Source organism: Trachurus japonicus, chromosome 9 (genome assembly GCF_045865225.1).
Source record: "Trachurus japonicus isolate A0001 chromosome 9, Traja_1.0".
Taxonomy (NCBI): domain Eukaryota; kingdom Metazoa; phylum Chordata; class Actinopteri; order Carangiformes; family Carangidae; genus Trachurus; species Trachurus japonicus.
Genome location: NC_140915.1, coordinates 27,654,933 through 27,668,543, shown reverse-complemented (window position 1 = coordinate 27,668,543; position 13,611 = coordinate 27,654,933). Strand labels below are relative to the sequence as shown.

General features: G+C 42.7%; 1 protein-coding gene across 3 annotated transcripts in view; it reads left to right on the top strand.

Moving 5' to 3' along the window:
* Window positions 1-13,611, top strand: part of arb2a (ARB2 cotranscriptional regulator A) — a 149,997-nt gene that overhangs the window by 92,475 nt on the left and 43,911 nt on the right. For all 3 annotated transcript variants that reach the window (XM_085787098.1, XM_085787097.1, XM_085787099.1), the window contains exons 9-10: window positions 5,636-5,752; window positions 12,068-12,152. In XM_085787098.1, coding sequence (XP_085643224.1) covers window positions 5,636-5,752; window positions 12,068-12,152 — 202 coding nt within the window. The remainder of the gene's footprint in view (window positions 1-5,635; window positions 5,753-12,067; window positions 12,153-13,611) is intronic.

The window sequence follows — 13,611 nt, the reverse complement described above, 5'->3', positions numbered from 1 at the left end:
TGATCAACTTAACAAGTGTTTATCTAGAAGTCTATTGTCCTTATTGATTTATGATAGAAGGAAATTATTGTCAGAGCATTTATCAGCCTTTATGTTTGTTTTTTTCCCCGGCCTTGCCACTGTCTTTGCAGACTCTACACATGCTTGCAATGTGTACATGTCTCTATGTGTTTGTGTTTGTGCTCATGTTCCAATGTTGGCGTGTAGGGATTTATGGGGGTGTATGTGTTAGTGTGTCTGCGCCATGTGTTTTCCAACCTTCCGGTGTGCACCCGCATACATGTTTGTTTGTTTTTTCTGTGTTCGCCCTGGCTTCTCTGATGCTCTCCTCTTACTCTCTGGCAGCAACAGGACAGTTAATCAATCAAATATTTAAGCAGTGCTTCAGTGCTCAGTGGGTAGTCCTAGATTATCTGTGGCTGTTGGCAGTGCATGGCGCAGCCACATTATAAGCCTCGTCTCTGACTGGCATCGTCACGGGGCGCTTCTCTCTCTCTCTCTGTCTCTCTGTCTCTCTCTCTCTTTCTCTCTCTCTCTCTCCTCCTTCCCCTTGGCCTCTGCTCAGTCTTTGCACACTCCCACTACCACTCTACATTTTGTCTTCTTTTTCAGTCTCAATCATTTTCTGTCATTCTCTCTCTATCCCTTGTTTTCCTTCCTCTTGTTTGCTGCTCTCTATTCGCACTCTCTCTCTGTGTATAATTGTGGCTTTTCACATTACTATCTGACAGTGAGCAAGGCCCCTTAAAGAGCTCTCATCTTTCTGTCTTTGCCTTTTTTTTCTCTTTTCTCTCACACTGCATTCTTTCTAGGGATGAGTCTGTCTGTCTCCCCGCGGGGATCTCCATTGTGGATTACCATTCAGTTTTCGCCCAATTATCTAGTGGCTTTCGCTGCCTTTGACACATAATTATCAAAGGCCTAAATAATTGTCTTTATTATTGCCGGTGTTTAGATGTAGCATCAGTGGAGCAGTCGCGAGTAAGGGAGCGTCACAGGGAGAGGAGAGAAATGAAGTATTTATCTCGACCAGAGATTAGCTTAGCATGCTGTTAAATGATGTCTCGACGCTTATTTCAACTCCTCGTCCAGATAAATAAACATGATTAATATGCCCCCCTCCCCTCCTTCATACACAAACCTCTCATTTACATATACGCACACCCATCACATTTCACGTTGTACGTCAGTGATGAAAATAAGATTATGCACAACAAAAAGTCTAGCAATTAGCTGGCTTTGTTGCAGGAAGTAGCTTAAAGCGCTGAACACTGTACTTTGCTGAAGGCCATGAGAGAGGTCAGGTACAAGATACAAGGGTTAGAGGGAAGTGTGTGTGTGTGTGTGTGTGTGTGTGTGTGTGTGTGTGTGTGTGGCTATTTCATAGAACTGTGCCGTCCAGGGGGTCAGAAATTGGTGATGTTTGTGGGTCTCTATAGCAACCAAGCCCTCTGCAGAGAAATCAGAAAAGAGTGGTTTACGAGGGAAAAACAGAGGGAGGAAAAAGAGAGAGTAGTAGTTCATTCAGAGTGTGAATGTATGTGGGGCGGTGGTGAACTCAAGCGTGCGTCATCACTTGTGACTCAGCTTTGTTATCATGTTTCAGAGAAATGAAAAAATAAATGTACGTATGTGTGCTATGTTCAAATTAAATACAAAATCACACAGAGTAAATAAAAACGGCTTGTCACAGAGAGAAATTTAAGACATTTCTGACTCTTTTATTCTTTGTGGAAACTAAATTATGGCGTCAGAATGGCCATGATAATGTGAATCAGACTTATAAGCCTGAAATGGTGCAGAAGATAGACGCAATACATCACACTGGTGATAAGACATTGAAAGACCACTTGCTTCAGGGATGCTGTTCTGAAGCTGACCCTGTGGTCTGATCTCCCCGTGAAGTGGGTCAAGGGAAAAGAGAATTTTCCTCATGGGGATCAATAAAAGATTCATAAATATTCTTTGTTGTGCACATCTGCCCGTCTTCCTCTCATCTGTCTTGCTTTGTCTCCTCATTCCCCTCTTTTTTCTCTCTCTGAGCATATCACTTTTACATATCATTCAGCTCTCTCTCGTAACCGTCTACCTTTCTACTCTCCTTTCATATAGGTTTTTACATGCAAGCCCTCCATGTCCAAGCCCCACTCAAACTTAACTCTGCATATCCAGCTGCTTTAGCATTAAAGGAAAGGCCAGCAGAGGCATGGCAAATGTCTCAACATCTGTGTGTTGGTTTTAGCTCAACAAGTATTTCCACATGTTTCTCTTTCTTTTTCCCTGTCCGATACAAGACTGATCACAACAGCTGGTCTGTTTCCTTGTTAAAGCTGCAGGCTGCGGTTACATAGTGGATTAGCACATTTAACATTCTGGATAAAGATGGCTAACGCTAACTCACACAGGGTAACATGGTGTAAAAATTATAACACGATGAGTCATATGATAAGACAGCTTACATCTCTAGTACCCCCTTGGGGGCATGTGGCTTTATGGTTCTAACTGGCTGGTAAGTAAACCATGAGAATCAGCCACCTAGTAGAAGACACAGACATGCTTAGATTTCCCTTTCAGCAAGCAGCTAACCACAGTTGTCATTGTGGCTTTTAAAACACGGGACCCAGTGGTGTCAAAATCATTGTGGTTGAGGGCCACACTGCGTAGAGCACTCTCTCCTGGAGTCATTATTTGTCAACCTATTACCTCAACTGTTACCACAGCCAGCCATATGTGTGTAGGCATTGCGGCAATGAGACCTGTCAGAACAAGTGATTTATATAGCCAGTGGTGGGAGATGGAGTTCTTTGGTCTTTAATCTTTGGTTGAGGCATCGTCAGGAAAACAGACTCTGTTTGGTGAGAGTTCCTGATTTATTTCCCTTCCTCATTTCAGCAAATACACAACACTGTGTGAGTATCTTTGAATAGCAAATCACTGAGAAACTTGAGGACAATAGTTGGTTAGAGAGGGCCAGAGAAAGTAGTTTTTCATTGTGTTTCAGACCAATAAAATTTAGCCAGAGAAAACCGAAGAGCATTCAGAGGTGAATCTAATCTATTTTAATGGCTGCTTCAGGATTTCGGAAGGTCTCGTTATCCAGTCTTTAAAAATAATTTCTCCACTCATCTGTCCACTTGATAAGACAGTCCATCTAGGCACAATTAACCACGCTCTGCCTAAATACTTGAGTTCAGTGTTTAAGTTCCAGACACATCTATCCAGCACCATTTAGAACCAAGTTTCACTCCCACCTTACCAGCTGTGCCTTTTTCTTTGTTCATGCCTTTATCTTTGTCTAACTGCTGTCTATCATTCACTTGCTTCCCCAACAAACTCAAACTGCCCCTCTGTTGTGCAGCTCCCTCATAACTCCTCACATTCATTCACATATGCATACATCCACGTGTGTGTACCATGCACATGCAGGCATACACACACGCACGTGCACACATGTCCTCTGGCTGTCTTCGTAGTGCTTTTCTCTGTCTTGCTTCCATCTATCAGCATATTCTTTGTTATGTTGTGAAAGTACTTTGTTTTAAAAGTGGCATGTCAAAATACTTTAAACAAAGATAGACTTAAACAACCTGTCATTATTGGCAGGTTGGCAAATACTGTGTACTTTGGCACAAGTTATCCCATTTATTATAGCTTAGTTACCGTTTTAATATGCCAGTGATTTCCAGTGAACCCTATCCATGTAAATAACATTGAGGTTTTCCATCAAAAAAAAAAAAAACTGGACTCAGATGATTTTAAGAGGGATACAATAGGGGCAAGTAGAGACTCATTTAACCACTTGGAAAGTGGAAAAAATGTTTTCTGTCCAGGCTTGGGTGATGTTTTTGTCTGGATTGAAGTCATGTGCTTCGTGTTTTCCATAGGCAGTCAGTCCACTGTCTCCTGTTTCCTGGCCTCTGTTAGCAGCCCCTATACTCAGGGACTGGCCCGTTTGGCTAGCACCAGAAAACAGGACCTTGACTGACACCTCCAGTTTTAAAAGGTTGACTTTGCTACTCCCTCGGGCCCAGTTCTGCCAGAGGAAAGATTTTCAACCAAGCGTGGATGAGGAAGGGAGTACAGAGACGAGTCTGTATCTCTGTGTGTGTGTATGATTCTGTGTGAGCGGGGAATTTGTCTGTTCATACATGTGCAGTGTCTGTCTTCTTTTGTTGTCTTTCTCTAGTGCAATAGTTGTGCACTTTTTTCTTTATGCTTATGGCTGTACCTCCTTTCTCAGTCTGCTTTATCCTCCACCGTGGTGAAGACGCACCAGTGGAAGCCTTATCAGCTGGATGATGTATGAGTCCTTAGTGCCTTAATAGATTCCATTTATCTCTATACACTCCCACTTTAATTTGGCTGGGCAAGGGAGGATGTATTCAAATGCCCAGCGTCATTATGATGTACAGCCGGCCAGCTAGAGTCGGCCTCTGTGATTGCTCCAGCCTTAGCCTCAGCCTGGGTGTCAGACACAGATTCATGCTGTAACCCCATCTTAAACCCCCCACAGCTGCAAAAAATAAAATAAAAGTATCTTTAAACTTATGTCTCAGATATTTTATTTTATTACACTTGGGCTTATACAAGTAGGCCAATATTTATCATATTCTTGCATGTAAACCCCAACTTCTGATAGTCCAGTCACCGTCTCAGCCTTAACATTACTTGCTAAATGTCAAGTCCTAGAGATCAGTAGTCCAGGCTACAAGCAAGATTTCCCTCCCTCCAGACGACATGTAAGATGAGGCCTTAATTTAGTCCAATTTGGTGTGTGTTGCCACAACACCATGTGTAGATGACCACACCACCACTACACTTAGTGTTTCATTCTGCAGCTCTATGACCATCCCCAGTCCCCCAGTCCTTCCCCAGCTTCACTAAATCTATACAGTAAGTGATTGTTAACCTATTGTTGCAAGTCCTGTTCTCTTTTCTTCCCGTTTATCTTAAAGCGAAGCAGAGTGAAACGGCTCGTTCCCAGTGCCTGGCTACCATACTCCTTGGGGTAGGACCAGCGGTGTGGGAAGTCTATTGTAGTGCGGTAACAAGTCCTTTGTGTGACATTTTCCTTGGCGTTGACATTCAGAGGGGAATAGGAAGACGGGCCTGCTGATGCCACATTCTCCGTGACATGTGAAGGGAAAGGGTATTAAGAATGGGGACCGAGGTATTTGAACGTGCACGGGGAAGGACATTTGTACGGAACGTGACAAGGACACGCTATGGTGGAGCAGCTCTTTCATATTTCACTTTATAACATTATGCCATACACCAGGTTGAATCTGTATCCGCCAGTTACAAAGCTGTCCACTGGGCCAGTGCTATCATGGTCCAAGGAGTAGGCTGACAGTGTGTGTTGCACAGGGAATAAAATTTTTATTAGGCAAGTATCTACTGACACAAAGGGTATGTCATATTAAAATAATTTTATTCACATCTATGCAATTCAAAAATATTATTTTGTTTTTCTAAAGAAGTTATTATATTTCATACAGCTCTCTCTCTCTCTCTCTCCCTCTCTCTCTCTCTCTCTCTCTCTCTCTCTCATTCAAACATCTGAGATTAATAGTGTCTGTCTCATTAATATGCTGGAAGTGTGACAAACACAAATTTGATTTGCTTTTTGTGGCAGATGAATCAGAGGGAAATGCAGGTGAAGAACAGAGTGTGTGCTGTGGCTCTGACTGACTCCGCTCACAACATCTGGCTACAGGAGACCAGCAAAGGCACCCAGGACTGGATGCAGCAGGTGAAATTACCACACATGCTGAAATACACAAACACACCCTGAAGACAAACAAAGATGCTGCGAACCATACAGGGGTCCATTCCCAAGCTCCCATCTCATCATGCAAATTTATCCAGAGGTCTTTTAGATTCTGCTCCTCTCTAATTTCTCCCCACACAAGTCCTCTGACCTACACAGGTACCCCTGACCAACAGCTAGCCTTCGAAGTCATAGAGAACCATTGTTTGCATGTATTTTTCCTCTCTTTTTTTTATCAGCCCCCTCTTTTTTCTCTGGGTGCATGTCAATGAATAACTGAGACAGTTAACCCTCACTGGTGTGTGTGCATGTGGCTAGGCATGCATATGTGTAAGAATGCATGCATGTGTTTCTATGCACTTGTGGGTAAGCATGTGAGATAGAATGTGCGTGCGTTTGTGTTAGCTTCATTTTAGCACTTGCCCTTTCTGATGTGACCTCTGAGCCATACGCAGCACCTGGGCTCACTCTGTATGCACATACTGATGAGACCAGCCAAGACCAGAGTTGCTCGAGAGCCAGAGATGCAAATGTCATGCACGCATGCACATACACACCCACACACACACAGAGCCATGCACACTATACCTTTATTTGTATTACATAGACTTTTATATCCCTTGCCTTTTGTTTTTGCTATTTCTGTCATCCCCCATTCCGGGGTCTCTGTGTGTGTGTGTGTATATATACTATATATATTTGGTAGTGCGATCAAGTGTGTGTCACTTGTCTTCGAATGTGTACGTATGTTAGTTTGAGTTGTGGGGATTCAAGGTTGCACTGGCCCCCTTCTCCTTGTCTGGCATCTCCTATTTTTGATTCATCTAAGGGATGCGTGGGACAGAGCATAATTGGAATGTTAAGTGATTTTCTATTTGTGATGATTACCCAGAACAATAAATTTGAAATAACCTTCTTTGTCCAGTCTAAGGCAGGGGACAGGCAAGGATTTGCACAGTCTTGTGCTCATTAACCCATAGTCCTTTTTTGGCAGAATTAAGAGAGGAGCCTGCCTAATTAAAGGGAATTTTTCTAGAGGGAAACAGTGGCACACCTATGCTATGTCCTTCTCAATGATACAACGGGCGAGGGGGGGAAAGTAAATTTGGAGGAACATTGAGGTACATCTTTAGATTTTACATGCTCTAGATTCCTTGTATAGTTTTTGTCTTCTTTTATTCCTTAAATTCTTAATCCCTTTCATTTCTAAAATAGTTTGAACTCACCTTTTCATTAGTTTAAGAGTCACTAATTCCAAAGACATTTAGACGTTTACACTCTCTATTTCTGTCCGGGACCCTTAAATTCATTAAGATAATCATTACACCAAATTTATTTAACAACAAAAATGTGTTGGTTTTTCTTCCCAAAAAACAAATTAACTTGAAATGACAAATCAAAATATTTTGATGCATTGTCTTGTCTTGACAATTGACTGATAAAAGTACTTGTAGTATTTTAGTACAAAAGTCTTTTAACCACTGATTTTCACTGATAATTTAGTATCAGATGAAGATAATTGCTGTAGATCAGTATGATGTGAAGAGACAGATTTTAACAACCTGATTGATGGTGACAGAGAACAAAAATTATGTCTCTTTTTTTAAACCGGTAACTTCAATTATGTTATTGTATTTTGTCACATCACTGCCCTCTGGCCATGGGTGGCAATGCTTGTTAACAAGCCCCCAGTCAGCTCAAGAATGGAGGTGAATCCAAAATCTAATCTGTCCCAGTCATTTACATTAGAAACCAATACTGTGGATGTGCAGTGGATCCACCAAAAGGTCAGAGTCCCTTTGTATTTCACCCAATATGCTAATCCCATGGCTCTAGGCTGATTGAGGGGTTTCTGTTGTTGGCTCTGTTTGCTTATGTTTGTCTTTGAATGCTCACACATAAATGCATCTGTTGGTGAATGTTCCTTTTTAAAATATATTTTTTTATCATTAAATCATACGCATCTTGGATGTAAGGAACACTTGGATTGGACACTGAGCTTCAAACTCACACACACATGGGCAGAGCAACACACATGTTGCAGTGAACCTGAATAATCCTCCGGGTGGTGTTTACGCAAATAATGTGCCTACACGAATAGGTGCATGTGAGGTTGTGGCATCTCAGCAGTCGACCGCTCTGTTCTCTTCAGACAAAGATAATTCCCCACCTCCAGGGATCAAGAAGTCACTAGATGGTGGGATGGAGAGATGAGAAGAGGAGTGTGAAAGAGAGAAGATGAGATTTAGAGATCAGCACCTGCTGGGCCAGGTTATATTGACCAAATGGGTCAGACGAGTGGAAAATGACGTCACAGCTAGTAGAGGAAGAGTGAAGGTGAAAGAAAAGAAAAGGAGAGGGAATAAACAGAGACCGAGATGGAAAGACCCATCCATTGACTCAGACAGAAAAAGGAATTGACAGAGAAATAAAGTATGAGAAATGTTCAATTATTTAAATCCTGTTGACTGCCACCCAGAAAGCACTGGGTAGAGTTGTGGAAAAGAAACACAAAAAGACAGGTAGGATGTGAATGGAGTGAATACAGATGGAGGAGAGGAGATGAAGAGATGAATGTGGAGATAGATGAGCAGCATAGTGAGGAGAAGTGAGTGAGAGAGAGAAATGTGAATGATGGTGTACAGCTGGCAGCCTGTCACAGTCTCCAAGGTGTCTCCTGTCACTGTGCTGGCCTGCTGTCACACTCTAGTGGCCTGCCCAGAGCACACACACAGACAGACATACACACATGCACACACACATACAGAGTACACTATGGTCATGAATAAACCATCCTAATCCATAGAGATTATACAGCAACTGGAGGAGGTGGGAGAGACAGGCACAGAGCGAGTGAGCAAGAATTGATACGCGGAACTACTTTCTGAGAAGTTAGGTTGCAGACTGTCATGTGTGTTATGGTTTAGGAGACTTTTGTACACTTGGCACAGAGTTTCTGTCATGGGACTCAGTCCTGTGTACTTCCAGAAGGAAGAGGTGGAGATACTGTTTTACCATGAAATGGAGCCAATAGAGCCAACTGTATTCAATATGCAGGGGGCAATAGTAGACAGGAGTGGCCTTAATTGTTTCATTTAGATCTATGTTAAAGTTGTATTGGGAAAAAAACAACTTTAAATCCAGTCACTTTTTTTGTTTTTGCTCTGTGATAATGTTAATGAAGTCCAGCCCTCCCCGGCTTTAACAGGTGTTATCTGTTATTTCCATGTAGATTTTGGAAGGGAGGACATAGACGTTGCCCTTTAAAGGCCTTGCACGTGTGTTTTTGTGATGCTTAATGTGTAGTGGGTATGTACACCTAAGAGGGACTTATTTGGGACTTGGGGTGTGTAGTATCCTGACTTGCTCCATTAGATCATCCTTCCATCAGCTGAGTGCAGTGTTTTGTGTCCATTATTCTCTGTGTGTGTGCGTGTGCGTGTGCGTGCTGTATATGTGAAGGGATTGCAGTGGTTTCCACTCTGCAGCAGGTAGTAGATCACATCCATCCACACAGTGAACACACATATATAAGACTTAAAAGCACCCCTCATGTGTGGAGGGGTCGAGATGACACCTGCTTGTCATTTACACTCTCAGACCATGGTGTAAACTTCTTACTTCAGAGCTGAGTCTTCAACTCTAACTTTAAATCATCTTCTATAACTTTGTTTCCATGTAATGTTGATACTGGGATTAAGTCATATAAATACATTGATCAGGAATGTGACAGGAATGTGTCTGTTTGAGTGAGTGCATGTATACTTGCATTACGCATACACACACAGACACACATGCACGGAGCAACAGAAGTGGCAGTGGGGGGTGGGGGGGGGAGTCAAATCTGTTTACATGTTTGTTTCTCTGTCTGCCTTTAGTTCAAAAGCGCCATTGATCGGCGGACGAGCCGCTTGAAGTGATGATGCTATGCGTCAGAGGCAGCTGATGTGATGTGCCATCCTTTTGTCACATCACCCCTCTCTAATCCCAGCCAGTAGGCCTTGCCTTTATGTGACTGCTGTTATGCCTGCGGTCTCCCACAGCACTGGGGCTGTGTGCTGTGTGTGCGTGTGCATTTATGCAAGAGTTTGTGTGCACATGTGTGTTGTTGCCTTGACAAATCTATTCAAACCCCGGCCTCCCTGCCTCCATTGGTGGCGATGGTGGAGATGAAGGGGGAGGGAGGAGGGCCCTTTGAAAGACTCCCCTCCTTCTCCTCTCTGCAGCCGCCTTCAGCCCACTGCTCCACAGCCCAGCTGACATCTTCCTCCAGACAGACTGAATGAATTAAAGGAGATACAATGAGACACTTGATGTAGCAGTCAAGGAGCCCCACTGCTTCAATGCTGCTCTACACCGCTCTGCCCTTAAGCCAAGGCTCAGAGGAGAGCACATCTAGGGCAAAGCAAAGGATCTAAAAATACACAATATGCCACTGTTTACCAAGATGACTTGTCATCTTCCCCCAACACTGAACCCCCAGTCCTTCCCCCCTCATCTCTCTGCCGATCTTTGGCTCCTCTTTTGCTATTCTCCATCCGACTGCCACAGCACTTTTGATTGACAAGGCTGGAGAAATTAAATAGAGAGGATGAAAGTGAAGGGACATTTCTATTTACGCTGTGGATTCAGTTTGTGTATTTACTTGTTGATATTCCTAGGTATTACTACTACTGACTTGATTATATATTTTTTTGCAACTATTGGCCAGATATTTAACAATGGTCATCTCCCATACATTTATCTGAAAGCTTTAAGTACATAAATAACATGGGACAAAGATGTAATGTATCCAAAGACATTTCATTTTTACTTAGCAGGTTCAAGGGATTTAAAAAGCATCAATATGTTTATGTATAATTTTATAATTTTTTTATACATTTAGTGTGCCTTTACAGATTTATACAGGCACTAGGTTGTGAGTGTTGGTGTGACGTGACCCTGGATTTTTTTTTTTTACATGTATTTTTTGGACGGGCTAAAGTGGAGGAAGTTTCACACATTTGTCTATCCAGTCCCGCCCCTTTCAGGGCCTTGGGAGTCAGGGTCGCTGAGGGCAAAAATGCGTGTGTGTCTTTTGCGCGTGTATGTGAGTTTGAAGGGTTCACAACGCTACTCATCTTTGAGAGAGACCCCCCGCAATGCAATCACTGACCCACACACACAAGCAGACACGCACACACAAGCATGCACAACACTGTAATGGCTGTCAGGGGGCCAGGGTGAAAGTAAACAAGGGCAGATAAGCAGTGATTCAGAAGGACGCCAGCTGCACATTCTAATCTCTTTACATTTTCTCTTTCTTCTATTGAACTTTTATCTTATCTGGGGAACGTCTTCTCCAAGCATTCCCTCTCAACCTCCCACTTTCCCTCTCTTTCTTCTTCCTTGTTTTTGTACTAACCTTACAAGCCACAGCATACCAATCCACATGGCATGGTGATATGTTGTCATTTGCCGCCCCAGAGAGAGAACATTCAAAGCATGGGGAAAGTGAGCTGTTTTGTAGTAAGGCACTGACATGCTTCATTACAGGTACATTTAGCCATATGTTTGAAATAACTTAGAAGGTAGATAGAAGGAGTGCCACACAGACAGGAAGATGAAGACAGCAAAATATGGATAAAGAGGTCTTCTCCTCTTTCTGACAGTAGAGTTGTCAACCACAGGGGGGTTTGGGAGGACGAGGGGTGTTTGCAGGGGGTTATGGGTCAGCAAGCTGGGCAGACACCCTCCCCCAGGGCACCCACTGATCCACCATGGTAGAAGGCCTCATCTCTCCACCACAAACAAACGCCAAGCTGTCTGAGCAACATGTCACAGAGCTTTTAATTGCTTGTTCCTGTCTCTCTCTCTCTCTCTCTCTCTCTCTCTCTAACCACCACCACCACCACCACCACCGTACACACACACACACACACACACTCACACACCTCACTCTGGCATACACATACCTCCTTCTCACTTATTGTCCCCCCTCTTGTGCTCCCCACCTGTCCCCCTTTTCTTTGTCTCCCCTTCCTCCCTCTTTTTTCTGTCTTATCTCTTCTAATGTCAGTTTTGATTTCTATATTTACATAGAATAAGAAAAATGAACAGCATCAGCATAAAAAACACACATTTTTGTTTGTTTTTTACATCAAATCCTTTCCCCTGTCATATTTCCATCTTTGAGCAACCCTCTGTGTGCCATTAGTCTTTGTAGAAGTGCTTAAAATCTATCTTAGAAGCAACAAAGAGCTAGAAATGTTTCCTCAGACTTTTTAATTTTCATGTGCTTTTTTCCTTTTCCCACAGCACTGTTGTAACTGGGTATCAAGTTCAGAGCCTCTGGACACACCGCTGGATCCCATGCTGCCAGACTGCCCCAGAGTCTCTGCAGGTATCAAACAAGCTCTGTATAAATACAACAACAACACTACATTTTTTTCTGTCTCACTTCAACAGAATAACATTATTACTCAGTATCTGCTTATTTTGGATTGCTTTCATTTTCCATATACAATAGTGCAAGGAGTCTGACTTAATTTCAATGCAGCTGAGCAACTGAGCACTGGCACACCAGTTGTAAATGCTTTACGTGCAGGCAAAAGGTGCTACAATGTTAGCTGAGCCAAGTTTTTATTCTACAGTCAATTGTGAAATGTTGAATTGGGATTGCTTTATGAGTAGTATAATTGTAGTGTGTAGTTTTGAGAAGCTAGTACTACCAGAGGGTTACAACTGGTGATATAGTAATAGAGGATTAAGTATGAGTTTTGACTAGTAATTTCCATGGATAATATGCAGAAAAATATCCTTAAAATATTCCCATAGGTCTCAATGTGGTTCCAAAAATAAGTTGTTTCTCATTTGTTAGGTAAAGATGTTGTCACAGCCTGGCTCTTACAGCCATGACAAAGGAGGGAGACGCACCGTGGTCACAATTAAATAAGTATTTATTCAACAGATAACCATAAGATAAGCCAACAGATCACAAATCATGGAGTGTGGATGTCAGTGGATAGGCATGTGGAGCATGTTGTGTTTGGGGAGTGAATGTGTGTGTGGGGGGGTGTTGTAGAGTGCATGAAGTAATACATGTACAACAGAAGAGTCTATGGCCGCTGCATCGCCGTCAGGGTGCCTGCAGGAGAGGGAGAGAAGAGAGAGAGACAGAGCAGTTAGTTGGTTTAATAAGACAGATGAGAGTAAGGGGATTTAATATACCAACTTCAGACACAAAAGATATACCATTACAGTGTAGGGTTATTATTTAATAGCAAAAAATCTACATAAAGGATAAGTGTGCAGATATCTTTACTCTAAGTTAAATGCAAACACAATCTTCAGCATTTTATATACCACTGTATATATGCTCATCTGTGGCTCCCAGCAGTGCGCATGTGCAGATTATCAGGGTTCATTCAGTGCAATGTGATGTATATGTTGACGAATTCGTATTGGTTGTCTGTCTGTGTGTGCGTGCGTGTGTGTGTGTGTGCACAGGGCTTTCCAAGGATGTGTGTGTATGTGTTTGCATGTTTGTTGGTGTTGGGTAGATTGGAGGACTTAGTACAGCTGATTGAGAGGGATCATTGTCAGAGAGACAGAGAAACTGAAGCAGTGGCAGATTATCTTGTATCACAAATACACACAGAAACAGTGGCTACAGAAATGAGCTGTTTGATTTTGTTTCTATTTTTGCCTCTTTTTTTACGCCCTTTCCCTCTTCCTTTTTCATCATCTACTCTGTCTCCTATATTCATTAATCTGCTCCTGTGGTGTTTGGCTTCCTGTCCCTGTGCCCTCTCTGTGGTTGACTGGCCTTGATGATGTCACGGCCATCATGAGAATGTGTC